Source organism: Xenopus laevis, chromosome 5L (assembly GCF_017654675.1).
Source record: "Xenopus laevis strain J_2021 chromosome 5L, Xenopus_laevis_v10.1, whole genome shotgun sequence".
In the NCBI taxonomy this organism is placed as follows: domain Eukaryota; kingdom Metazoa; phylum Chordata; class Amphibia; order Anura; family Pipidae; genus Xenopus; species Xenopus laevis.
The window spans coordinates 106,904,095-106,930,500 of record NC_054379.1 but is presented as its reverse complement, the minus strand read 5'-3'; the positions used below and the strand labels follow the sequence as shown (position 1 = coordinate 106,930,500).

Below are 26,406 nucleotides of genomic sequence, written 5' to 3'. Positions count from 1 at the left end.
TCTCAGACCCTGCCCACAGCCATCCTGCTAGCCACGCCCACCCCATTCTTCGCGCGCGAGTAGAATAACAATTGCCTTGGCTGGCGGGTAATCGGGTCGGAGCAAACGGAGGCTGCGGTGCAGATATGTGAAAAGGATGGAGCGTGTTATCTCCTCAGCGCCTGGTAGGCAAGTGTGGGGACTGCGAGTGGGGTGTCACATTGTGTGCCAATAGTGATGGTCATCTGGGATGGAGGAGGGGGGAAGCCTGGGGACGTCTCTAACAACACGTGACAGGTCGCCTTAGGTGGCATATTCTTCAAATTCTTTTCGTGTCGCTTAGCCTGGGGACGTCTCTAACACTGGACACGGCGCCTTATTTGGCGCATTCTTCAAATTCTTTTAGGACATTTGGCGCCATCTTCCAAGTACATAAACAGAATGCACGTGAGTCCAGCTCAGTGGCTACTCGTGGATGTATTGGAAAGAACGCTTCAGCGAACGCAGTCACTGCCACAAGCTCTTGTATGTGAGTATTGCGTGGCATTATCATTTCCTGGAGTAGACTTGCATGTTGGTGGAATACATCTGTATTTGTGTAAAAAGGATCTGCAGTTGCATCAGCGTGGGGCATTTGCTGTTGCTGGACGTGTCTCTGTATGGTGTGTGCCCTTAATTTAAAAGCTTATTGGAGCCTACTCATATATGACATTTTTTGGTGTATGTATTCTTAGTTTTGAGGTGTGTGCTTATTTTGAAGTGGTTGGTGACTTTTTTGTTTACGCTGATCATTTCTGGTGTGTGCCCTGCCTGCCCTCTGCCCCCTCTGTGTTCCAAGCCCTGCCTGCCCTCTGCTCCTTCTGTGTTCCATGTCCTGCCTGCCCTCTGCTCCTTCTGTGTTCCATGCCCTGCCTGCCCCCTGCTCCCTCTGTGTTCCATGCCCTCTGCTCCCTCTGTGTTCCAAGCCCTCTGCTCCTTCTGTGTTCCATGCCCTGCCTGCCCTCTGCCCCCTCTGTGTTTCATGCCCTGCCTGCCCTATGCACCCTCTCTGTGTTCCCTGCCTGCCCTCTGCCCCCTCTGTGTTCCAAGCCCTGCCTGCCCTCTGCCCCCTCTGTGTTCCATGCCCTCTGCCCCCTCTGTATTCCATGCCCTCTGCTCCCTCTGTGTTCCATGCCCTCTGCCCCATCTGTGTTCCATGCCCTGCCTGCCCTCTGCCCCCTCTGTGTTCCATGCCCTGCCTGCCCCCTGCTCCCTCTGTTCCATGCCTGCCCTCTGCCCCCTCTGTGTTCCATGCCCTCTGCCCCCTCTGTGTTCCATGCCCTGCCTGTCCCCTGCTCCTTCTGTGTTCCATGCCCTGCCTGCCCTCTGCGTTCCATGCCCTCTGCTCCCTCTGTGTTCCATGCCCTGCCTGCCCTCTGCTCCCTCTGTGTTCCAAGCCCTGCCTGCCCTCTGCCCCCTCTATGTTCCATGCCCTCTGCCCCCTCTGTGTTCCATGCCCTCTGCCCCTCTGTGTTCCATGCCCTCTGCTCCCTCTGTGTTCCATGCCCTGCCTGCCCTCTGCCCCCTCTGTGTTCCATGCCCTGCCTGCCCTACGCTCCCTCTGTGTTCCAAGCCCTGCCTGCTCCTTATGTGTTCCTTGCCCTGCCTGCCCTCTGCCCCCTCTGTGTTCCAAGCCCTGCCTGCCCCCTGCTCCTTCTGTGTTCCATGCCCTTCCTGCCCTCTGTGTTCCATGCCCTCTGCTCCTTCTGTGTTCCATGCCCTGCCTGCCCCCTGCTCCCTCTGTGTTCCATGCCCTGCCTGCTCCCTCTGTGTTCCATGCCTGCCCCTGCTCCCTCTGTGTTCCATGCCCTCCCTGCCCTCTGCTCCCTCTGTGTTCCATGCCCTGCCTGCCCTCTGCTCCCTCTGTGTTCCAAACCCTGCCTGCCCTCTGCTCCCTCTGTGTTCCAAACCCTGCCTGCCCCCTGCTCATTCTGTGTTCCATGCCCTGCCTGCCCTCTGCTCCCTCTGTGTTCCAAGCCCTGCCTGCCCTCTGCTCCCTCTGTGTTCCATGCCCTCTGCTCCCTCTGTGTTCCATGCCTGCCCTCTGCCCCCCATGCCTGCCCTCTGCCCCCTCTGTGTTCCATGCCCTGCCTGCCCCCTGATCCTTCTGTGTTCCATGCCCTGCCTGCCCTCTGCCCCCTCTGTTCCATGCCCTCTGCCCCCTCTGTGTTCCATGCCCTCTGCCCCCTCTGTGTTCCATGCCCTCTGCCCCCTCTGTGTTCCATGCCCTCTGCCCCCTCTGTGTTCCATGCCCTCTGCCCCCTCTGTGTTCCATGCCCTCTGCCCCCTCTGTGTTCCATGCCCTCTGCCCCCTCTGTGTTCCATGCCCTCTGCCCCCTCTGTGTTCCATGCCCTCTGGCCCCTCTGTGTTCCATGCCCTCTGCCCCCTCTGTGTTCCATGCCCTCTGCTCCCTCTGTGTTCCATGCCCTGCCCTCTGCCCCCTTTGTGTTCCATGCCTGCCCTCTGCCCCCTTTGTGTTCCATGCCCTGCCTGCCCCCTGCTCCTTCTGTGTTTCATGCCCTGCCTGCCCTCTGCTCCTTCTGTGTTCCATGCCCTCTGCTCCTTCTGTGTTCCATGCCCTCTGCTCCCTCTGTGTTCCATGCCCTGCCTGCCCTCTGCCCCCTCTGTGTTCCATGCCCTGCCTGCCCTACGCTCCCTCTGTGTTCCAAGCCCTGCCTGCTCCTTGCTCCTTATGTGTTCCTTGCCCTGCCTGCCCTCTGCCCCCTCTGTGTTCCAAGCCCTGCCTGCCCCCTGCTCCTTCTGTGTTCCATGCCCTGCCTGCCCTCTGTGTTCCATGCCCTCTGCTCCTTCTGTGTTCCATGCCCTGCCTGCCCCCTGCTCCCTCTGTGTTCCATGCCCTGCCTGCTCCCTCTGTGTTCCATGCCTGCCCCTGCTCCCTCTGTGTTCCATGCCCTCCCTGCCCTCTGCTCCCTCTGTGTTCCATGCCCTGCCTGCCCTCTGCTCCCTCTGTGTTCCAAACCCTGCCTGCCCTCTGCTCCCTCTGTGTTCCAAACCCTGCCTGCCCCCTGCTCATTCTGTGTTCCATGCCCTGCCTGCCCTCTGCTCCCTCTGTGTTCCAAGCCCTGCCTGCCCTCTGCCCCCTCTGTGTTCCATGCCCTGCCTGCCCCCTGATCCTTCTGTGTTCCATGCCCTGCCTGCCCCCTGATCCTTCTGTGTTCCATGCCCTGCCTGCCCTCTGCCCCCTCTGTTCCATGCCCTCTGCCCCCTCTGAGTTCCATGCCCTCTGCCCCCTCTGTGTTCCATGCCCTCTGCCCCCTCTGTGTTCCATGCCCTCTGCCCCCTCTGTGTTCCATGCCCTGCCTGCCCCCTGCTCCTTCTGTGTTCCAAGCCCTGCCTGCCCTATGCTTCCTCTGTCTTTCATGCCCTGCCTGCCCTCTGCTCCTTCTGTGTTCCATGCCCTCTGCTCCTTCTGTGTTCCATGCCCTCTGCCCCCTCTGTGTTCCATGCCCTCTGCTCCTTCTGTGTTCCATGCCCTGCCTGCCCTCTGCCCCCTCTGTGTTCCATGCCCTCTGCTCCCTCTGTGCTCCATGCCTGCCCTCTGCCCCCTCTGTGTTCCATGCCCTGCCTGCCCTCTGCTCCTTCTGTGTTCCATGCCCTCTGCTCCTTCTGTGTTCCATGCCCTCTGCTCCTTCTGTGTTCCATGCCCTGCCTGCCCTCTGCCCCCTCTGTGTTCCATGCCCTCTGCTCCCTCTGTGCTCCATGCCTGCCCTCTGCCCCCTCTGTGTTTCATGCCCTGCCTGCCCTCTGCTCCTTCTGTGTTCCATGCCCTCTGCTCCTTCTGTGTTCCATGCCCTCTGCTCCTTCTGTGTTCCATGCCCTCTGCTCCTTCTGTGTTCCATGCCCTCTGCTCCTTCTGTGTTCCATGCCCTCTGCTCCTTCTGTGTTCCATGCCCTGCCTGCCCTCTGCCCCCTCTGTGTTCCATGCCCTCTGCTCCCTCTGTGCTCCATGCCTGCCCTCTGCCCCCTCTGTGTTCCATGCCCTGCCTGCCCTCTGCCCCTTCTGCGTTCCATGCCCTGCCTGCCCTCTGCTCCTTCTGCGTTCCATGCCCTGCCTGCCCTCTGCTCCTTCTGTGTTCCACGCCCTGCCTGCCCTCTGCCCCCTCTGTGTTCCATGCCCTCTGCCCCTCTGTGTTCCATGCCCTCTGCCCCTCTGTGTTCCATGCCTGCCCTCTGCCCCCTCTGTGTTCCATGCCCTGCCTGCCCTCTGCCCCCTCTGTGTTCCATGCCCTCTGCCCCCTCTGTGTTCCATGCCCTCTGCTCCCTCTGTGTTCCATGCCTGCCCTCTGCCCCCTTTGTGTTCCATGCCCTGCCTGCCCCCTGCTCCTTCTGTGTTCCATGCCCTGCCTGCCCCCTGCTCCTTCTGTGTTCCATGCCCTGCCTGCCCCCTGCTCCTTCTGTGTTCCATGCCCTGCCTGCCCCCTGCTCCTTCTGTGTTCCAAGCCCTGCCTGCCCTATGCTCCCTCTGTGTTTCATGCCCTGCTTGCCCTCTGTTCCCTCTGTGTTCCATGCCCTCTGCCCCCTCTGTGTTCCATGCCCTCTGCCCCCTCTGTGTTCCATGCCCTCTGCCCCCCTCTGTGTTCCATGCCCTCTGCCCCCTCTGTGTTCCATGCCCTCTGCCCCCTCTGTGTTCCATGCCCTCTGCCCCCTCTGTGTTCCATGCCTTCTGCTCCTTCTGTGTTCCATGCCCTGCCTGCCCTCTGCCCCCTCTGTGTTCCATGCCCTCTGCCCCCTCTGTGCTCCATGCCTGCCCTCTGCCCCCTCTGTGTTCCATGCCCTGCCTGCCCTCTGCCCCTTCTGTGTTCCATGCCCTACCTGCCCTCTGCCCCTTCTGTGTTCCATGCCCTGCCTGCCCTCTGCCCCCTCTGTGTTCCATGCCCTGCCTGCCCTCTGCCCCCTCTGTGTTCCATGCCCTCTGCCCCCTCTGTGTTCCATGCCCTCTGCCCCCTCTGTGTTCCATGCCCTCTGCCCCCTCTGTGTTCCATGCCCTCTGCCCCCTCTGTGTTCCATGCCCTCTGCCCCCTCTGTGTTCCATGCCCTCTGCCCCCTTTGTGTTCCATGCCCTCTGCCCCTCTGTGTTCCATGCCCTCTGCCCCTCTGTGTTCCATGCCTGCCCTCTGCCCCCTCTGTGTTCCATGCCCTGCCTGCCCTCTGCCCCCTCTGTGTTCCATGCCCTCTGCCCCCTCTGTGTTCCATGCCCTCTGCCCCCTCTGTGTTCCATGCCCTCTGCTCCCTCTGTGTTCCATGCCCTGCCTGCCCCCTGCTCCTTCTGTGTTCCATGTCCTGCCTGCCCCCTGCTCCTTCTGTGTTCCAAGCCCTGCCTGCCCTATGCTCCCTCTGTGTTTCATGCCCTGCTTGCCCTCTGCTCCTTCTGTGTTCCATGCCCTCTGCCCCCTCTGTGTTCCATGCCCTCTGCTCCTTCTGTGTTCCATGCCCTGCCTGCCCTCTGCCCCCTCTGTGTTCCATGCCCTCTGCTCCCTCTGTTCTCCATGCCTGCCCTCTGCCCCCTCTGTGTTCCCTGCCCTCTGCCCCTTCTGTGTTCCATGCCCTGCCTGCCCTCTGCTCCTTCTGTGTTCCACGCCCTGCCTGCCCTCTGCCCCCTCTGTGTTCCATGCCCTCTGCCCCTCTGTGTTCCATGCCCTCTGCCCCCTCTGTGTTCCATGCCCTCTGCCCCCTTTTGTGTTCCATGCCCTCTGCCCCTCTGTGTTCCATGCCCTCTGCCCCTCTGTGTTCCATGCCTGCCCTCTGCCCCCTCTGTGTTCCATGCCCTGCCTGCCCTCTGCCCCCTCTGTGTTCCCTGCCCTCTGCCCCCTCTGTGTTCCATGCCCTCTGCTCCCTCTGTGTTCCATGCCTGCCCTCTGCCCCCTTTGTGTTCCATGCCCTGCCTGCCCCCTGCTCCTTCTGTGTTCCATGCAATGCCTGCCCCCTGCTCCTTCTGTGTTCCAAGCCCTGCCTGCCCTATGCTCCCTCTGTGTTTCATGCCCTGCTTGCCCTCTGCTCCTTCTGTGTTCCATGCCCTCTGCTCCTTCTGTGTTCCATGCCCTCTGTCCCCTCTGTGTTCCATGCCCTCTGCCCCCTCTGTGTTCCATGCCCTCTGCCCCATCTGTGTTCCATGCCCTCTGCCCCCTCTGTGTTCCATGCCCTCTGCCCCCTCTGTGTTCCATGCCCTCTGCTCCTTCTGTGTTCCATGCCCTGCCTGCCCTCTGCCCCCTCTGTGTTCCATGCCCTCTGCCCCCTCTGTGCGCCCTGCCTGCCCTCTGCCCCTTCTGTGTTCCATGCCCTGCCTGCCCTCTGCCCCTTCTGTGTTCCATGCCCTGCCTGCCCTCTGCTCCTTCTGTGTTCCATGCCCTGCCTGCCCTCTGCCCCCTCTGTTCCATGCCCTCTGCCCCCTCTGTGTTCCATGCCCTCTGCCCCCTCTGTGTTCCATGCCCTCTGCCCCCTCTGTGTTCCATGCCTCTGCCCCCTCTGTGTTCCATGCCCTCTGCCCCCTCTGTGTTCCATGCCTGCCCTCTGCCCCCTTTGTGTTCCATGCCCTGCCTGCCCCCTGCTCCTTCTGTGTTCCAAGCCCTGCCTGCCCCCTGCTCCTTCTGTGTTCCAAGCCCTGCCTGCCCTATGCTCCCTTTGTGTTTCATGCCCTGCCTGCCCTCTGCTCCTTCTGTGTTCCATGCCCTATGCCCCCTCTGTGTTCCATGCCCTCTGCTCCTTCTGTGTTCCATGCCCTGCCTGCCCTCTGCCCCCTCTGTGTTCCATGCCCTCTGCTCCCTCTGTGCTCCATGCCTGCCCTCTGCCCCCTCTGTGTTCCATGCCCTGCCTGCCCTCTGCCCCTTCTTTGTTCCATGCCCTGCCTGCCCTCTGCTCCTTCTGTGTTCCACGCCCTGCCTGCCCTCTGCCCCCTCTGTGTTCCATGCCCTCTGCCCCCTCTGTGTTCCATGCCCTCTGCCCCCTCTGTGTTCCATGCCCTCTGCCCCCTCTGTGTTCCATGCCCCCTGCCCCCTCTGTGTTCCATGCCCTCTGCCCCTTTGTGTTCCATGCCCTTTGCCCCCTCTGTGTTCCATGCCTGCCTTCTGCCCCCTCTGTGTTCCATGCCCTCTGCCCCTCTGTGTTCTATGCCTGCCCTCTGCCCCCTCTGTGTTCCATGCCCTGCCTGCCCTCTGCCCCCTATGTGTTCCCTGCCCTCTGCCCCCTCTGTGTTCCATGCCCTCTGCTCCCTCTGTGTTCCATGCCTGCCCTCTGCCCCCTTTGTGTTCCATGCCCTGCCTGCCCCCTGATCCTTCTGTGTTCCATGTCCTGCCTGCCCCCTGCTCCTTCTGTGTTCCAAGCCCTGCCTGCCCTATGCTCCCTCTGTGTTTCATGCCCTGCTTGCCCTCTGCTCCTTCTGTGTTCCATGCCCTGCCTGCCCTCTGCCCCCTCTGTGTTCCATGCCCTCTGCTCCCTCTGTACTCCATGCCTGCCCTCTGCCCCCTCTGTGTTCCATGCCCTGCCAGCCCTCTGCCCCCTCTGTGTTCCATGCCCTGCCTGCCCTCTGCCCCTTCTGTGTTCCATGCCCTGCCTGCCCTCTGCCCCTTCTGTGTTCCATGCCCTGCCTGCCCTCTGCCCCTTCTGTGTTCCATGCCCTGCCTGCCCTCTGCTCCTTCTGTGTTCCATGCCCTGCCTGCCCTCTGCCCCTTCTGTGTTCCATGCCCTCTGCCCCCTTTGTGTTCCATGCCCTCTGCTCCCTCTGTGTTCCATGCCTGCCCTCTGCTCCTTCAGGTGTATAAATAGCTGCATTCTGCTACATTTTTGCAATAGTTAGAACCAGAAGTACAGAAAAACAGGAATTTATTGCTTTTCAATATTATAGATCATCCAGACCAACAGTGCAAGGAAATATAGTAAGAATATTTGTTGGAGTATATATTTATTATGGTAGGACCACAGTACTTTGGGATTCATACAGCATCTATATTTCACAAGAAGTATAGATGCTGTATCAGCATCTATAGTCACAAAATATAATGCCCCCCCCCCAACTAAAATAAAGGTTATTTTTCCCATGGACTGGTGCTCCATTTAAAAAAAAAAAAAAAAAAACTGCAATTGCCTGGCAAAATAACTAGCAGCATGCTGCCATTTTAATTACCTCCCAGGCAACCACTGTATTGGCCGTGCACATGTACCTGCTAGGTAATAGGGCATCTATAGATGCTGGGGAAAAGGTAAAGGAAAATAGGGCACCAGCCTTGGGAAAATAACATTTTGGCATCCCCCAACCCTCTGTGAAATAGCCTTTCCTTGTCCTTTATCCTCTGGCATACCTCAAAACTGTCCCGTTTTGAGTGGGGCAGTCCCGATTTTGCCAGCTCAACCCACACTTCTGGCTTGTTACTGAAATGTCTCGATTTTCTCTTTGATCTCCTGCACTGAACAACAGAAAAATATACAATGTTTCTGACTTAATTGGCTTTTGGCAGAGAGCCCAGAACAGCCACCATGTGTACCAATTTAAGATAAGCAAATAAGTGATTGTCACAATTTAAGATAAGCAAGTCCCTTGGGAAAATTCACCTTCATTAGCAAAACTATAATAACACATAAAAACCACAGAAATGTGTGCAGACTTTCACAACCTTCCAAATTTAGTAAAATGGACATGATAAATAGTGGCCACAAAAATAGTTGTGGTCAAAAAATGAATGATATATTTGTCCCTTTTTCTATTTCCAGTTTGGATAATTCCCTAGTGGAATTTGAATTTTCAATTCGACCCTTAATAAATCTGCCCATTAATGTGGTGAGTGTGTGTCCTCAGAAACAAAGTCCATCGAGATCTGATCTTGTGTAAAGGAAACATATAGGTACCAGCATATCAGGGCCCATTTCTGCACTACTTGTTTATACCTGTTAATAGAGATTTTAAAACCTCAAATGCCAGGAGTATGTTTGAGGTCATGAGTTAACTATGACCTTAAACCTCTTTTAGGTATGATATAGTCTTACTGCCCCCTTCCTTCCCAATTGTTGCTATGGAAAATCCATGCCTGACCTTCGTTATCTGCTCCATTCTGGATAGCGAGGACTTCCTGCTTATAGATGTCATTCATGAAATTGCACATGGCTGGTTTGGAAATGCAGTGACAAATGCAAGTTGGGAGGAAATGTGGTTGAGCGAGGGCCTAGCAACCTATGCCCAGCGTCGCATCACTACTCGAGTATATGGTGAGGAGACAAATGACTGCTTTACATCTCCATAGCCTATAATTTACTTTTAACTGTCTGTATTTCTCTGTATCTTTCTTTATATTTATCCAGGTCTCTCTAAAACAGCTCATATGTAAAACACTTTTGTATAAATATGTACTCATGAATACTGGAAATGTGCATCAGAATGCGAGCAGAGAAATAAAAAAAAAATGTTTTAACTGTACTACTTAAATTAAACATTATGTCCCATAGAGATTAATAGCCCTGGCCATTAGTTCATCACCTGTCCTCTTTTATCTGTTACATAGGTGCTGCTTTTACTTGCTTAGAATCCAACTTCCGCCTGGAAGCTCTACATAGACAGATCCGAATCCTTGGCCATGATACTCCATTGAGCAGATTACAGGCCAAACTGGATCCAGGTAAAACTGTTTAATTAGAAAGTAATTTTAAAGAATGTGAGTACTGAGTGTGTCAAATGAATGCTGAATGTATAGGTTGTTAGATTCTCCCTCTTGATAAAGACTACATCAGTGATCCCCAACCAGTAGCTCGTGAGCAACATGTTGCTCTCCATCCCCTTGGATATTGCTCTCAGTGGCCTCAAAGCAGGAGCTTATTATTGAATTCCAGGCTTGGAGGCAAGTTGTGGTTGTATAAAAACCAGATGCACTGCCAAACAGAGCCTCAATGTAGGTTGACAATCCACGTAGGGGTTACCAAATGGCCAATCATAGCACTTATTTGGCACCCCAAGAACATTTTTCATGCTTGTGTTGCTCCCCAACTCCTTTTACTTCTGAATGTTGCTCGCGGATTAAAAAGGTTGGGGATCTCTGGGCCCTTCGCAAAAGATTCGGACAAAAACCGAACTGAATCCAAAAATCCTAATTTGCATATGCAAATTAGAGGTGGGAAGGGGAAAACATTTTTTACTTCCTTGTTCTGTGACAAAAAGTCACGCAATTTCCCTCCCCGCTCCTAATTTGTATATGTAAATTAGGATTCTAATTTGATTCGGCCGAATCCTGGATTTGATGCATCCCTACTACATAAGAGATGAGAGATATTTTGTAAGCAATGGAAAGTTTAGACATTTGTTGAAAAGCTGTTGGTTAAATCAACATTGCTTGAATACAGGCTGGCAAAGCATTCAAGCAATTGGCTAGTGTACAAGCGCTTAGATTCCATTAATGTAACTGGTATGTCGGCAACAATGTCCTAGCTTCTTGGCTGCCTGCTAAACTACAGTCTTAACTATACTCAGCTGAACGAAAAGATATCTTGTTCATGAATTTTTAGTCTGTGACCCATAAATGTGGCTGAATTTGCATCATATTTAAATACTTACTTTGAAATATAATACAGTAATTTTATATTTTTTTCCCTTATGGTCCCCAGGTGTGAACCCAAGTAACCTTATGAACTTATTCACTTATGAGAAGGGCTTCTGCTTTGTGCACTATCTGTCGCAGTTATGCGGAGATCCAGACAACTTTGATTCCTTTCTCAGGGTAATTTAATAGATCATTTCTATAAGGGTACACCCACCCCCACCAAAAGAAAATCAAAAACAGATACTAACTTTTTAGGCCTATTGAGCATCTAAGTTCTGTTTTTCTTCTTATAAAGTTTGATCAAACTGTATAATCTGTATTTTAGCTATGAGCTTCTGTTTACAAAGCAGAAAACCAGACTGACAATTGACCACCTGATTGGGTGTATCTGTCATGCCTTTGGGCAGTTTGGAACTGCATGGATCACACAACTCTAGTCAAATGATCCATCCAGTAGGCTCCGGAGTTACATCATCAGAAGAAGTTTTCAATCTGTTAGTAGGCAAATTCTTATATATCTAGGCAACTATCCCAAAGGAAGATGGTTCTGACAATACAGACCATATAACCATGTCAGCATGGCCAGTTTGTTCCATTTCTTTATACTAATTCAGGATGTTCTTATAAATTCATTTGCATGATTCTTACTCTTCCAGCAACAAGGTATCATATATTTGTTTTTCAGGATTACATTGAGAAATTCAAGTTCCGCAGTGTTGTGGCACATGAACTTCTAGAGTCTTACCTTCACTTTTTTCCCCATTTGAGAGATGAAACCACAGGAAGAAGTGAAGGTTAAAATGGGTTGGATATGGAAAACAATATGTCATTTAATATGCCATCCTTTTATGATACTTTTTCCATTCTCAGGTCTGGAGTTTGATTGTTGGTTAAATGCCCCAGGACCTCCCCTTTCCCAGCCAGATTTGTCTCAGGGATCAGTATTCACAGCACCTGTGGAGACCCTCAGTCAGCTTTGGATGTCTGAACCTCTGGATGTTGAAGCCGCTTCTTCATTTGCCAATATCTCAGACTGGCAAACCTTTCAAACCGTGCTCTTTTTAGACAAGCTACTTGATAAATCTCCGCTACGACCAGGTGACTGTGGATGCATATACAGTACTCTATGTAAACATGTTGAAAAATAATAACAGTTTTTACTTGGTTTCCTGGATTATTCTTTTTACTGAAAGTGGAACCTTGTGATATATAGTCAAACTGTGTACAAGAAAAGCTGTAAATATGTCTTTGTATCTGTATAACGAAAGTACAGTAAAGAGAGTCATAGGTGGGGGATTAATTTTTGACTCAGCCATCTCTATTGACATTAAAGAATTGTACCATAAACCTAAAATATTAAGCCCTTCATTTATAACAAAATAAGTTCTGAATTAAACCAATGTTTTTTCCAGAACTATTATACAGTAATGGTGCTGAGAATGAAGCGGACTCCTAGTCTCAGGAAAAGAAGTTTATTTTGGTGTACTATCAGGAATAAACACCTGTAAGATTGTTTATTGTGTCCTTTTTTTTCTTTTCTGCTTGTTTTTACAGTTTGCTGACTATAGAGGGTATATTGTGTCAACCTTTTTGGTATCTTTTTATGTCCTTTCCTGGAATTGTAAACTTGTTTCTTCTGTGGTCCTGCTCTTGAAGGGTTAGATTATTTGCAAACCGATATGATTGGTCACAAAATATATGTGCACCTCTACATATAAATAAGTCATTGCATCCCGTTTGTTTCTTAACTCTCTACAGTCACCTTTCTTTCTTCTTCTCCATATACCTGAAGAGCAGGCCATGTATCTGGCAGCGTAGTTATTTGTGTTTCTGACTCAAATTTCAGAGGTAATGATGCAACTATCCCTGTGTTATTCTGCTGATTTGGCTACAATGAATACCGAAATTAGGATCCGATGGTTGCAGATTGTGGTGAGGAACAATTATCAACCAGATTTGCCCCAAGTACGTCACTTCCTGCTCTGCCAGGTTAGTATCAATTCACATGCTGTTTTTCCAATGAATCGTCATTGTGATGTTCGATGCATATGAAAAATTAAGGCAGTTGCAGTTTTATAGCTTTGGTTTATTTTGAGTAGATTCCTACTTCGTAGATGTTGAAGTGCCACCAATAATTTTTGATAATTTTGTTTAAAGGCACTAATTTTTTATTTGCAGTGTTTATGAAGCAGCTGTGTGTGGGGGGGGGGAGGTATTTGTAGGAACAAAACTATCCAGATGCATATGTTTATCTGGCGTAGGAAGCAGATTGTAAAGCCTATAAATTAATATGAGCATCTTCGAAAAACCAGACTTCTGAAGACTTTGATAAGTAGAATATTGATTATTTCAGTCCGGTTCTAGGCTACCCTTTTCCTTAGAATCATAAGACATTCACAGAATGATCTAATAGCTTCTTGCATGAGCTGTAGACATCTACTCTGGTTAAAGGAAAAGTTCAGTATAAAAATAATAACTGGCTAAATAAATAGGCTGTGCAAAATAATAAATGGATTCTAATATAGTTAGCCAAAAACTGTCAAAATCTATAAAGTGAGCGGATGTGTAACATAACAACATTACTTACTGCTTTGCAGTTCTCTAACTTTGAGTTAGTCACCGAGATTAAGGGGGGGGGGCACATGGGACATAACTGTTCAGTGAGTTTGCAATTGATCCTCAGCATCCAGCTCAGGTTCAGAATCAAACCGTTATGGCCCATGTGTTCCTCCCTCAAGTCACTGATTAGTTAATGCCTGTTAACCAATCAGTGGAAACCAAGAGAGCTGAAAAGCAGGAAGTAGTGTTCTGGCTGTTATGTTACACATCAAGTCACTCCAGCCTTTATACATTACATTTTTGACTAACTAACTATATTAGAAACATTTTTTATTTTTCACAGCCTATCAATTTACCCAGTTTTTAATTTTATACTGAACAATTCCTTTAAGAATGACTGAGCAGCTGTCTCCAAGAGCTCATAGGACACCCTTGAAGGCTCAACAGTTCTGTAAAATTAGATGCCCTATACTACTTAGTGCATTTCCATAATGAAATGCAGCTGTAGATTTTCTATTAGAATACACCAATTTCTGGTTAAATTATTTGCTAGCTCCATAGTCTTGACAGTAGAAACTAACCCTGCTTTTGCAAAGAAAAGAAGCTCAAAACTTCTAGTATGAACCGGTTTGGAGTTTGAAGTATTGTCGGTTTTTTTCAGAACCTTTGGCTGGTGTAAGATTGAAAAAAAAAAAAAAATTGGTAATTTTTTAATAGGTTTTTATTTTTACAAAAAACATAAACATGTTTGGTATGATTGCTGTACCCATCTGACTGGTACAGTTGTTTTTATATAAACAGTGACACACACAAATTAGAGAAAGATGTAACATCAGATTATGAGAGTTTATTCCAAATTCTGCATTGAGTTCAGTTGATTTTTGGCATCTTTTTTAGATTAGATTTGAGCAGTTCTGTATATACAAATCATATCTACCGTTTGCATGAGTTCATGTTTGCATCTTTATATTTACAGACGTCCAGGATCTACACAATCCCGCTGTACGAGGACCTAAGCTCTGGGCCTTTAAAATCGTGTGCTCTAGAAATCTTTTATCAGACTCATGGAAGGCTGCACCCAAACCTTCGCAAAACTATACAGCAAATCCTGGCTCAGGGTGGCTCAGCAGTGCAGCCGGAATCTGCTGTCCCTGTCCTGGCAACGGAGCTCTGTGCCCAAAATCCAACCTCTCTCAGGGATGTGAATGTTACAGCGTGACACAGCTGAGCCTGCTGGTTTGTACCAGTAACTGAATGCTAATTTAAGCAGACTGTGCCTTGTGCTGTCTTTGTCTGTCAACATTGGGGTTATGCCTAATGAACTTTGCACAGGAGGAGACAAGCCCTGTCTTTTGAAAACTCAGGAGGGGGAAGAATGACACCCCCAAGTTTAGAGAACTTTCCATACTTAACCCTGAAGAAGGAAAAATGCCAACTGTATCTTACTGGGCTTGAAGAGTCTGCTATAGGGTAGCTGGATGCATTTCAGAATTTCTATGCACCATTGCACCATCCAAATTCTTTTAGGGCTAGTCCACACGGGGAGATAGCGACGCGTTTGCGGTCGCGGCGACAAAGCGCCGCGACCGGCGCAGGCGACAGTTTTGTATGGGCGCCTATGTAAAAACGCCTGTGCTAACCACACGAGGCGATGCGCTTTTCAACAGTCGCCTGAAAATGCCTCGCCAGGCTTTTTCAGGCGACTGTTGAAAAGCGCATCGCCTCGTGTGGTTAGCACAGGCGTTTTTACATAGGCGCCCATACAAAACTGTCGCCTGCGCCTGTCGCGGCGCTTTGCCGCCGCGACCGCAAACGCGTCGCTATCTCCCCGTGTGGACTAGCCCTTAAAGTTTACACCTAAATGTGTTTAAAAACAAACTTCTTCAACTGTAATTTGTACATTTTAAAATACTTTTGCAATATTGTGTTTATATTGGCACTGCCTTATATTGCAAACCTTTACAAAATACATTGAGAAAATAATCGACTACCTTGTGCTATTTAGTCAGTGCGCTTAATCACTGATAAGGTGGTAAACGATTCAATCTGAACAAATCAGATGGTGTTAGCAGATTTAAATTTCATTTTTGTGGTGTAAAGTGACTCTTAAGCTTTTGTTTCAGTAAGATATTTTATACATGCATACACCACCTGCTGCTGAGGATAGACCCTCTTCTTTGTATTACCATTTTCTTTTACCTTTTTGATCCCTCTCTAATTTCTTTATATTTTTAATTAGCATTTTGTTTGCACTCATTCTTGGAGGGCCTGGATTGCTCTCCCATAGTATCCCTGTGCCCTCTTATTTGCAAACCGCAAGCAATAACACTGGAGTTTGGCTTCTTGAATTGTTTACCCCAATATTTTGTGTGGAAGCCCAGGCTGGATATAGCCACTTCAGCTATTTTTCCTGTGGTGGTTATCCCTGTGACTGCTGATTGCTTTGCCAGTATCTGTATTGATAGTGTTTGCTGAGGAAATTCTATCTTTTGCATCTCAGAGCTGATTTGCACAGGCTGATTTGAGCCATGAACCCATCAGAGTGACAGCTCTGCGTACGTTTTGTATACTTTTTGAATATGATTATTTCCAATTCTATACCTAATACATTATGAAACCCCACCTACAAAGTTTTTTTTAATTTTTTTTTTTTGCTGTGGCTTAGAAGGGCTTTTTTAGCTGGAGGTGAAATAACCTATTTTGTAAACCAGAATTACACTGACTTTCATTTTTAAAGTAATTTTAAACTGAAAATGAATAAACAGTGCTGGACGTTACCTGATATTTTGCTGGCTGATCATTTAACAAGACATACCGTATTTTGTTTTGTAGGAATATAAAATATATGCTTCTAGTTAAGAATTAGTGTTGTAGAAAGTCAGCAGTTTGGAAAGGAAAACATAACTTAAGGAGATATAAACCTTATCTCCAACTCTATAATTTCCACCCCAAGCCATTGGGCTTTTCAGACTTTATTAGAGGCAAAAGGATTCTCTAGTGACAATCCTTCCTACCAGAGATATGTCCATTTTCTTGTTCTTATCAAGCACAGTTAGATTCCAATACAAATTTTGCTATCTTATATTACTGTGGAATCCCATATCGTGCTGCTTAGGTGCAAGAGGAAACTAAATGGCTACAGCCACCACTGCATGAACCAGAAACAGGTGACCGTGTTCACACACAGCATTGGATAATAACCACTGCCCCTGGAGAGCTGGGATAAATGCTTACGTCACTGTCAAATGATATGTTTTATCCGCCTGTCAGGTGCTCACGTGGAGCGGATTTTGGCCAGAAAGCGCTTACTGTGAACATTTTTGGAAGTCCTCAGAAAAATGTAATTTCATAAGTGCCACCTACCAAGAAATATAAAGGTCTTTACTAAAATGTATTCCTTGTTAAGAAAAAGCAAGACAATGAGGTCTTATTTCCATTCAAAGCATAAAAGAGGTGGCACTCCAGATAAAAGGAGAGGTGGTTTATTACAACAGTTTACAGACCAGTACCGACTGACGCGTTTCAGTAGCAACTCCCTTAATCATAGGCTTATTAACGTAAGGTCTTATTGCCTATACGAGAGTCTAAAGCCCCTCAATCCCTCACTTAGTTTGTATGGAAACCCTATATTCCATTTTCTCTGTCATCGTAGGGAGACACAGGAACGTTTTTCAAGTGTCCTGCCTCCTGGAGGGTGGAGCTTCCCAGCGTGCCCTGTGTCCCCCTTTCGACTGCAGAGAAACTGATTTAACAGTGAGTATCAAAAAATCCCATTTTCTCTGTCGTCTTAGGGGGACACAGGGAATTGCGGGGTTAAGCTTCACCCTCCAGGAGGCAGGACACATGAAAAACGTTCGCTGTGTCCCCCTTTCGACTACAGAGAAACGGATTTAACGGCGAGTATCAAAAAAACCTGTTATAATGGTGTGCATGACCTACCTATACATTCTTATCAGACAACATTTACAGAGATGCCAATGCTTCACCATTTAAGAGTAGAAAACAAAAATAATTGAGCTCAATTCAATGCTATTGAATTTAAGAGTAATATTACCAAAGCAGAGAACTACATTTTGCGCTGTGCATAGCTCTACTCGTATTCACAGAGGTACTCCGACCATGAGCAGCCCAGGCTAGGTGTAAGACTTACCCTGTAACTGAACTATTTTCTAATTCAGTGTCATATGATCATGCATGACTGAGTCAGGACATACATTTCTTAGACATGGTCTTCAACTAGAATGCAACTGGCATAACTACCACCAGCAAATATTAGGGATGAACCGAATCCACTATTTTGGATTCGCCCGAACCCTTTGCGAAAGATTCGGGTGAATACCGAACCAAATCCTAATTTGCATATGCAAATTAGGGGTGGGAAGGGGAAAACATTTTTTACTTCCTTGTTTTGTGACAAAAAGTCGAGATTTTTCTCCCCCCCCTTATTTGCATATGCAAATTAGGATTCAGATTCTGTTTGGCCGGGCAGAAGGATTCAGCCGAATCCGAATCCTGCTGAAAAAGGCCGAATCCCGAACCAAATTCTGGATTCTGTGCATCCCTAGAAAATATACAAAGTGTGCTATTAAAGGGGATCTGTCAAAAAAAATTATTCAGAATCCTATTTTATCACATTTAGTCAAGCAAAATTAACTTTAATTACACTATATAAACTATCTGAATCTTGTTTCCTTCTGTCTGGGAATTCATAATTATAACAAGCAGGCAGGAGCCATTTTGTGGACACTGTCATTAAGGCAAGCCTTGTATCATCTCAGAATCTTGTTTGTGCAGCAGAATGGGGGACCCCAATGTCCATTCCCATGTCCTGGCTACACAATTAAACGGTGAAAAGAACGTGTGAATGTGGGGTGAGCAGTGACTAGTAAATGCTGAATGGAAAGTGAAAGTAATTGTCTGCCCCACCTCTATGCCTAAATTTAATTTGAAAAATACTTTTATTATACAGATTTTTTTGTCTGGGTTACAGGTCCACTTACATAACAGGAATGCATTGGTACAAGGTAACTGTTAGAGGCCATTCCATTTGCATGATTCTAAATGGGAAAGTAACAGATATGGTATGATCCTGCAACAGCCAATCATTCACAGGGTATTCCATTTACCACCACAAGTATAGCACTCCACAGCCCTTAAAGAAGAAAAAAATGAATTTAAGTCCCAACTCACTACTTGAGGCCTTTCCTTTTTCTCAAGGAAAACAGAAAGTGAGTACACCGTAAGCCCACTAAACCATTTTGAATGAAAAGGCAACAAAAACACCGGTGTGTAACCATTCAAACCTGTTAATATCTACTGTGGTGTAAAGAAAAAATAAAACACAGAGATACCAATGTTACCATTCTTTTATATATTGCTACATCAGGTTCACTAATAACAATAACTAATAAATGTTGCTATTCACATATAAACAATACAAATGTTGCCAATCACATAACTATTAGTATTTAGTTAAAGGCTTACACAGTAAATATAAGAAATCAAACGTGCAGACGAGCTAATGATACTGATCACGTGTATAAAGGCGATCAAGCAAAGGGGTGGCCATGGGCTCAGTGTGTACAAGCACAGCATATAAACTGGAGCCATCATAAAGTATTTTAAATTCACATCTCCTGACACATAGGGTCAGTGTGGCCCCTGAATGTTCCTATTCTGCAGACAGGGGGGAAGTAATGATTATATAGAGCAGTGCTGTCCAACTGTTCTGTGGTACTGAGGGCCAGAATTATTCTGGCCTACGTGATGTAGGGCCAATAATGGAAGTCAATGTTGACCACTCCCCGTTTTAAACCACACCCACATAACCACAAGAACTTTTAAAGGAGAATTCAACCGTTAACTAAAAAAAACCCATACCCTATCAGGACCACTCTAAAATGAACAGCTCATACTGTGCTACATACAGTGACACAATGTTGGTGCCCCTCCAGCAGTTTGTATAAGGTGTTAACTGGTGAACAATGTGGGCAGTTTCAGTCTGGGTCTGAGGTGTGAACAGTACAGGGCTTTAGGTGTGTGAACAATAGAGGTGTTACAGGTGTGAACAATGCAGGGGGGATTAAATGTGTTAACAATGCGGGAGTTTATAGACTGAATTTGAGGTGTAAACAATGCAGGGGCCAGTTAATCTCTGTAGTTATACTTTTTAAATCTTGCACAAGGTAAGCAGTCACAACGGGTAGACTTTCATGTGGGGGCCACACAAGAGGGACAGCACTGATGTAGAGGATTATATGTGCCACTACAACCCTTACCATTTGCGTAACTAGTAGAATGAGGAGAGCAATCCAAGGCAGAATATCTGCAACAATGTAGTTTGTTAGCAGCTACAAAACACGACATGTTTCGGGCCTCAAACGCCCTTTATCAAGTGTGATTGATAAAGGGCGTTTGAGGCCCGAAACATGTCGTGTTTTGTAGCTGCTAATAAACTAAATTGTTGCAGATATTCTGCCTTAGATTGCTCTCCTCATTCTACTAGTTAAGTTTATACTGAAGACTTGCAGTGAAGTCTTAGAGGAAAGAAGCGCCATTGCACTTAAAAACTGGGCAGTGCGCTGAAGTAATCCAGTATAGTGATCAGCCTTACCATTTGCGATCTTTCACCATCTCCCAAAGACAACTTTCACAAGCATTTTTCTCAGGAGTGTCCAGCTTCCCTGTCTTAGCTGATACCACCCATACTATGCTCGTGTGTTGTAGTTCAGCAAGAATCTGTGTTTCTGGGACAAGTCTGCAGAGATGAGACCTATACTGGTGTATAAATCGTGTATCAGAGCAGGGTATTATAGCTGTACACAGATCCAATATCAGTGCTCTAATTTGGCAAATGGTAGACACACTGCTTGGTCTGTGTGATTTCGGGCCATGTGCAGGCTCCAAATAATCAGCCTGGCAATTTCTGTACAATGGCAATTGATAGTTTGGTCGATCAGACAGGTTGGAAAATTTGTTGGCTAACAGTAATATCTTTGTATGTATTGCCTATCTGACGATATCTATGGGTGACTGTCACTGCCATTTACGGAACATAACTTTTCTACAATTGCTGTCTGTCAATTAATGGGCAGAATTTATTATTCCTACTTAATCCTACAATATAAAGAAGACCTGTCACAGAAAATAAATATTTCAAACCCTATTTTATCAAGTTAGTCAAGTAAAATAAACTTTAATTACACTATATAAATTATTTGAATCTTGTTTCCTTAGGTCTAGGAATTCATAATTATAGCAAGCAGGCAGGAGGCATTTTGTGGACACTGTCATTAAGGCAAGCCTTGCATCATCTCAGAATCTTGTTTATGCACTAGAATGGGGGACCTGATGTCCATCCCCATGCACTGGTTACACAATTAAATGGTGAAGAGAGAGGGGGAATGTGGAGAGAGCAGGACATCTAGGAAGTGCTGAATGGAATGTGAAAGTTATTGCTTGCCCCGCCTCTATGCCTAAGGCATAGTATTTTTGATAATTTAGGCTAATGCCACACAGGGGCTGAAATCAGCCTGAATATGAAACATGAAGGGAGAAAATCAGCCTGTATGCCAGAATTCATTGCAAAACTAGGGGCCTAAAGCTGGCCATACATGTGGAGATCTGCTCGTTCAGTGTGGTCACCAAACAAGCACATCTTTCCCGATATGCCCACCATAAGGTGCGTGATATCAGGCTGATACGATCATGGGTCCTAGGGCCCAATGATCAGATCATAAGGAGAAGGAAATGGGCGGTTGGTTTGAGGACCACATCAACAAACCGATGCAGTCCTCAATCCAACAGGATTTTTAAGCCTGGCCGTTCGACATATGGACAACTTTCAGTCAGATATCGATCGGGGAAGCCTTTTGGAGGGCCCCATTCACTGAGCAATAAACTGCCGACTTAATCTGTCACAGCTTATGTCTGTCCATGTATGGGTCCCTAAGATGCTGCTGGGAGGGACTTGAAAGGGAACTGCTATAAAGCTTTTGTGGCAGGGAAGCATTTGTATGTGTCATATTTTTTTTGGGCCGACATTTGACCAAAGTTGGTTCAGAAATTGGAAGGAGAGCATGTAGAGAACTAAAATGAAGCTCTTATAATTTTCTCTGCTGGCTACAGAAAGTGTTAATTTAACTTTATTGTTCATAAAGTCACACCACAAACAAATTCTGTCCAGTTCCCCACAATCACACAATGCACAGGAAAGGAACCCAAAGGGTAACAGCCAAAACCTACAAAAATAACATATGTGGTCTGTCATGTGATCATCTGGACTTTAGGACACTAGGAACTATTGCATTTATATAACAGGCTAGATCCCTGGCTCTCCATGTTTCTTATGTATACATATAAATCAGGCCATTACATCACTAGGATCTAGGCTATTCATGCACAACATGCTAAATAACAGAAAGGCAGTTGCAGGTGAGATCAGGTAGCAGGCCTGAGTGGGTAAAAATGTGGTTTGCAGTTCCAAATATCAGAAATTGAACCTGTGCTGGACTCTAGCAGTAAAGATTACAATCTGAGTGCTCACTCGTTTTGGAAGGGCAGGCCTGGAAAACTACCTGCCTGGATTTCCTAATTAGGAATTTGGACTTTGGATTGTATTGTGCAGTGACCAGCCAATGTGTCCAAACTTGACATAACCCAAATTAAAGTGTATAAAATGGGCTTGACATATGGAGATGACCACAAAATGGGCATGGTTTAAAAATGTTTTTTTTTTAATTTTCAAATGTTGGGAGGTATGCGAATGCAGACAGGGCTAAAATATACAAACTTATGTAGACTTGGCCAGAAAATATACATGCTTAAAAAAGGAAACTACAGACAGTGACACAGCAATTGTACAATACTGGGAAGAGAATAGGGATACTGCCTCACCGGATATACTCTGGGATGCCTTTAAGGCTTTTATCAGGGGGAAAATGATGCAAAGCATAAAACAGTATAGGAGGTCTATTCAAGAGGAGGTGTCACATTTAGAACAGGTGTGTGCTAACGCGCAAAGAAGTCACGCAGCTAATCCAACCAACGACACATACCAGGCAATACAGCAGGCCCTCTCGCTAAAGCAAATAGAGCTTACCAAGAAAGAGCTTCTGTATACACAACAGAGAATTTTTGATCAGGGAGAGAAAAATAGTAAAGTACTGGCACGTCTTGCCAAATTCCCTGCTGAAACGGTCGCGGTACCAAGGCTATTAAGGCCAGATAATACTGAAGTTAATGACCCCTGGGGAATTGCACAGGAATTTGCTAATTACTATGCCACACTATATACAACAAGACTGATGGTCTCTAAGGACCAAATAAATGACTATCTAACAGGAATACCTCTGAATTCTCTAGACCCCCAACAGAGAGCTTATCTCGACTCCCCAATCTCTCACTATGACCTAGCACTGGCAATACATGACATGCCCCCAAATAAAACACCTGGCCCAGACGGGTTTCCGGCTGACTGGTACCTAGCAAAAGCCAAGACCCTAGTCCCACACTTACATGATACTCTAGCTGATGCCCAAACAAAAGGCCAACTCCCCCAAACTATGCAGGAAGCGGTTATAGTGGTTATACTAAAAGAGTCAGGGCACCCGGCCCAATGTGAAGCGTACAGGCCAATATCGTTGCTTAACGTAGACGCAAAAATTCTGGCAAAGGTTTTGGCCACCAGACTGACTAAGGTCATTACTACCCTTATAGAGCCGGACCAATCTGGGTTTATGCCACAAAAAGCCACGGATATAAATATCAGGAGACTATACGCCAATATACAGCTCCCACATATAAACAAGGGTAGTAGAGCTATCTTATCCATAGACTGGGCAAAGGCATTTGACTCAGTTGAGTGGCCTTATTTATGGGAGCTTTTGGCCAAGTATGGCATAGGGCCTAAATTCATCGCTTGGCTCAAGCTTCTATATCACAACCCAACAGCCAGAATCAGGGTGAATGGAGTCCTATCTCCGCCTATACAGCTACAGCGGGGTACAAGACAGGGGTGCCCCTTATCCCCTCTGCTTTTTGCGATGGCAATAGAGCCACTAGCCGCTAAAATTCGAGCTTCACAATTTTGCAAGGGATTAGAAATTGGGACTCTTGAGGAGAAAATCTCCCTATATGCGGACGATGTGCTTCTCTACCTCCAAGACACAGGGCCGTCATTGGCGGCAGCTATGGAAATCATACAGGAACATGGGACTCATTCTGGGCTACAAGTAAACTGGCAGAAATCTGTACTTTTTCCTTTAGACCTACCCCCTGCTCAAGACCTTTGAGTTGTGGATACATTCAAATATTTAGGCCTCAAAGTACAAAAAAATTTAGCTAATTTTAGTAAGTTAAACCTAGAGCCAGCAACCCAACACTTCACTAGAATGGTAGCGGCATGGCAGCACTTACCACTCACGCTATGGGGAAGAGTGGCCCTATTTAAGATGGTATTTCTTCCCAAATTTTTGTACCTGTTCCGAAATTCTCCAGTGCATATACCAAACAAATTCTTCCACAGCATTGAGAAGGTCACATTGACCTTTATATGGAACAATAAGGCCCCTAGAATAGCAAAAGAAACATTATATGCGCCACTGGATAGTGGGGGACTGGCGCTGCCCAATCTTAGGGCTTATTACCTGGCGGCGCAGGCAGCCTATGTTCACTGGTGGCTGGTGCCTAGTGCGGAAAACCCGAACATGCAACTACAGGCTTCATTTCTGGGTTCTTTGGAAGCCATGCAAAATGTCCCATATAGAGCACTAACGGACATTCCTAAAGATTTGGAGGTAATAACAACAACGCACAAGGCCTGGACGTCAGCATTACGTATAACGGGAGTAGATCCCCCACTGTTATCCCCAAACCTACCACTTTGGAGGAACTCTAATCTTATACACTTTGTGGACCTTCCCAATTTTCAAGAGTGGCCACTAGGGGGCATAAAAAAACTAAAGGATGTGCTGGTAGAGGACACGTTTATCCCATATGTGACCCTCAGGGATAATATGATACCGGGTAACCCTAGACTTCATTCCTATTTTCAACTCAGAGAAGCCTTTACAAGGCAATTCCGATCTCAGTCATTAGTATTTGAGGACTATCCACTGATGAGGCTTGTAAGCTCTGAGACGCCGGCAAAGCTCACATCTCAGATCTACGGGCTGCTAGTCCGAGCCCAAACAGCCCCATTTCACCGAACCTACCTTAAATGGCGAGATACACTAGGGGATTTGGGAGAAGACCAATGGGAGGAGGCAACTGAGAACTTATATCATTTTCTGGTGTCCTCCCGGGATAGACTAATACAGTACAAATGTTTACATCAGGTTTATCTGACACCCACCAAACTTCACAGATTTGGTAAAAGGGATAATAGCAACTGTCATAGATGTCAGACGGATCAGGCAGACTTCCTACACATGACTTGGCAATGTCCCCATATACAAAACTTTTGGAGAGCAGTCACAACCTACCTATCAGAGCAGCTGGCCTTTCCCCCATTGCTGTCTCCCCACTGTTGTTTGTTGGGGGTGTTGGAGGGAGTGGTTGTGGGCAAGTATATGACTCTTCTCATTAGAGGACTACTGTATTACGCAAAAAAGTGTATTATTATGAGATGGATGGGGCCTAGAGTACCCACGCTGGGAATGTGGAAATGTCAAGTTAATAATGTTTTACCTATGATTAAACTTACCTACCTGGCACGGGGCTGTCCGGAGAAATTTGGGAAAATTTGGCAGCCATGGACTGAGGCTGAAGGCCTTAACGAATTGGATGCTTGAGATTGAATTAAAATGCAAATACCTACCTGAGAATTGTATGCATATTCTGATAAATATGAGTGAACCCCAGGCGGAACTGTTCCCCCCCCCCCATCTTTCTCTCTGTGTTGTATTGTTAAAAGAAAATCAATAAAAAAAGTTTTGTTTTAAAAAAAAAAAAAAAGGAAACTACAGAATTGCAAGGCAGCAGTATTGGGTCACTGAGTGAATATGAGTTTATCTTTTCTAAATATAATATTTAGAATATATATATATATTTTTTTTAAATGACCTTCAGTTAAAGGAGAAGGAAAGACGCTCTTTACTTGGGGGTGCCAAAAGTTAGGCACCTCCAAGTGATCGCATTTATGTACCTGACACTTTGGGCCGGTGGTCCTATCAGCAGAAAACAGCACTGGCCTGGGATTCTTCCAGCACGCTTCTTCTTTCTTCACGCGGGTGCGCATGTGCAGTAGAGAGAAAAGATGAACTTTAACAAAGAAGTCAGCTATTTCCTTCTGCGCATGCGTCTGCCCTGGGAAATTAGAATAAAGAAGAAGAAGGAAGCGATCGCTAAGTGGTGCTCGCTGGAAGAATCCCCGGACCAGTGTAGTTTTCTTCTGATAGGAGCACCAGCCCGAGTTAAGTATATACTTATGATCATTTGAAGGTGCCTAACTTTTGCCCCCCCCCATTTAAATATGCCTTTCCTTCTCTTTTAACTGAGGAAACACGCACTCATACAGTGACCTTGCCAGACTAGCAGGTAGTGGATCTTCCCATGTATATCTAACTTTATTCCACTCCAGCAGGCAGACCACTCGCATCAGCACTGCTTTTAATCTTTATAAGACTGTAAGTAAAAGAGGTGGTTCAACTTTAAAGGAACAGTAACATTAATTTTTTCATTAAAAAAAATAAAAACTACACCCTCCAAATAATACCCATGTCCTTCTACATGTTACATTTTTACCCTTCGTTTAGCTAAAAAGTCCCCAGTAAAACTCCTCTCCGTGCTCTCCAATGTATTTTTTTAAAAAAAAAGGCTATACCTCTTATCTACATGCACGCCCCCGACATTAATCTTTATATTCAGACCCTCTCCTATTTATATTCCAGTCTCTTATTCAAATCACAGCATGGTTGCTAGGGTAATGGGTACCTTAGCAACCAGACTTGAAATAACAAACTGGAGAGCTGCTGAACAAAAAAACAATGTGGCTCAAAAACTACAAATAACAAAAAATGGAAACCAATTGCATCCTCTGTAGCTCCGCCCCTGCATTATCTGAACAATGGTGAGCTGTACCATTGTGTCACAAACGAGTATAAAAGCACCTTTTTTAAGCCATTCATGCCACAAACATATGGATCATGATGGAGTCTGTGCTGTTGTTATCAGCTAGTTATTACAAGCTACGAATCACGCTGTAAAAAATGAATAACGAGCACTACCGCAAATGCAGGTCTTGCATGAACAGGTACTTGCTGGACTATTCAGGCATGCGCAGAACAGACTTCT

General features: G+C 46.7%; 1 protein-coding gene across 1 annotated transcript; it reads left to right on the top strand.

Moving 5' to 3' along the window:
* The first annotated feature begins 111 nt into the window (after positions 1 to 111).
* LOC121393054 (aminopeptidase RNPEPL1-like) lies at positions 112 to 14,686 on the top strand. Its single transcript, XM_041563234.1, has 9 exons — positions 112 to 164; positions 386 to 508; positions 8,997 to 9,232; positions 9,526 to 9,639; positions 10,619 to 10,731; positions 11,240 to 11,348; positions 11,425 to 11,652; positions 12,401 to 12,543; positions 14,090 to 14,686. Coding segments are annotated over exons 2-9 (1,188 nt in total). The 5' UTR covers positions 112 to 164; positions 386 to 506; the 3' UTR covers positions 14,333 to 14,686.
* Positions 14,687 to 26,406: the final 11,720 nt, after the last annotated feature.

Bases quoted from the DNA above. Each gene is read 5' to 3' on its own strand.
- LOC121393054 (XM_041563234.1), top strand. The intron at 11,349-11,424 runs GTTAAAATGGGT...TTCCATTCTCAG, and splicing joins AACCACAGGAAGAAGTGAAG to GTCTGGAGTTTGATTGTTGG. The intron at 12,544-14,089 runs GTTAGTATCAAT...TTATATTTACAG, and splicing joins GTCACTTCCTGCTCTGCCAG to ACGTCCAGGATCTACACAAT.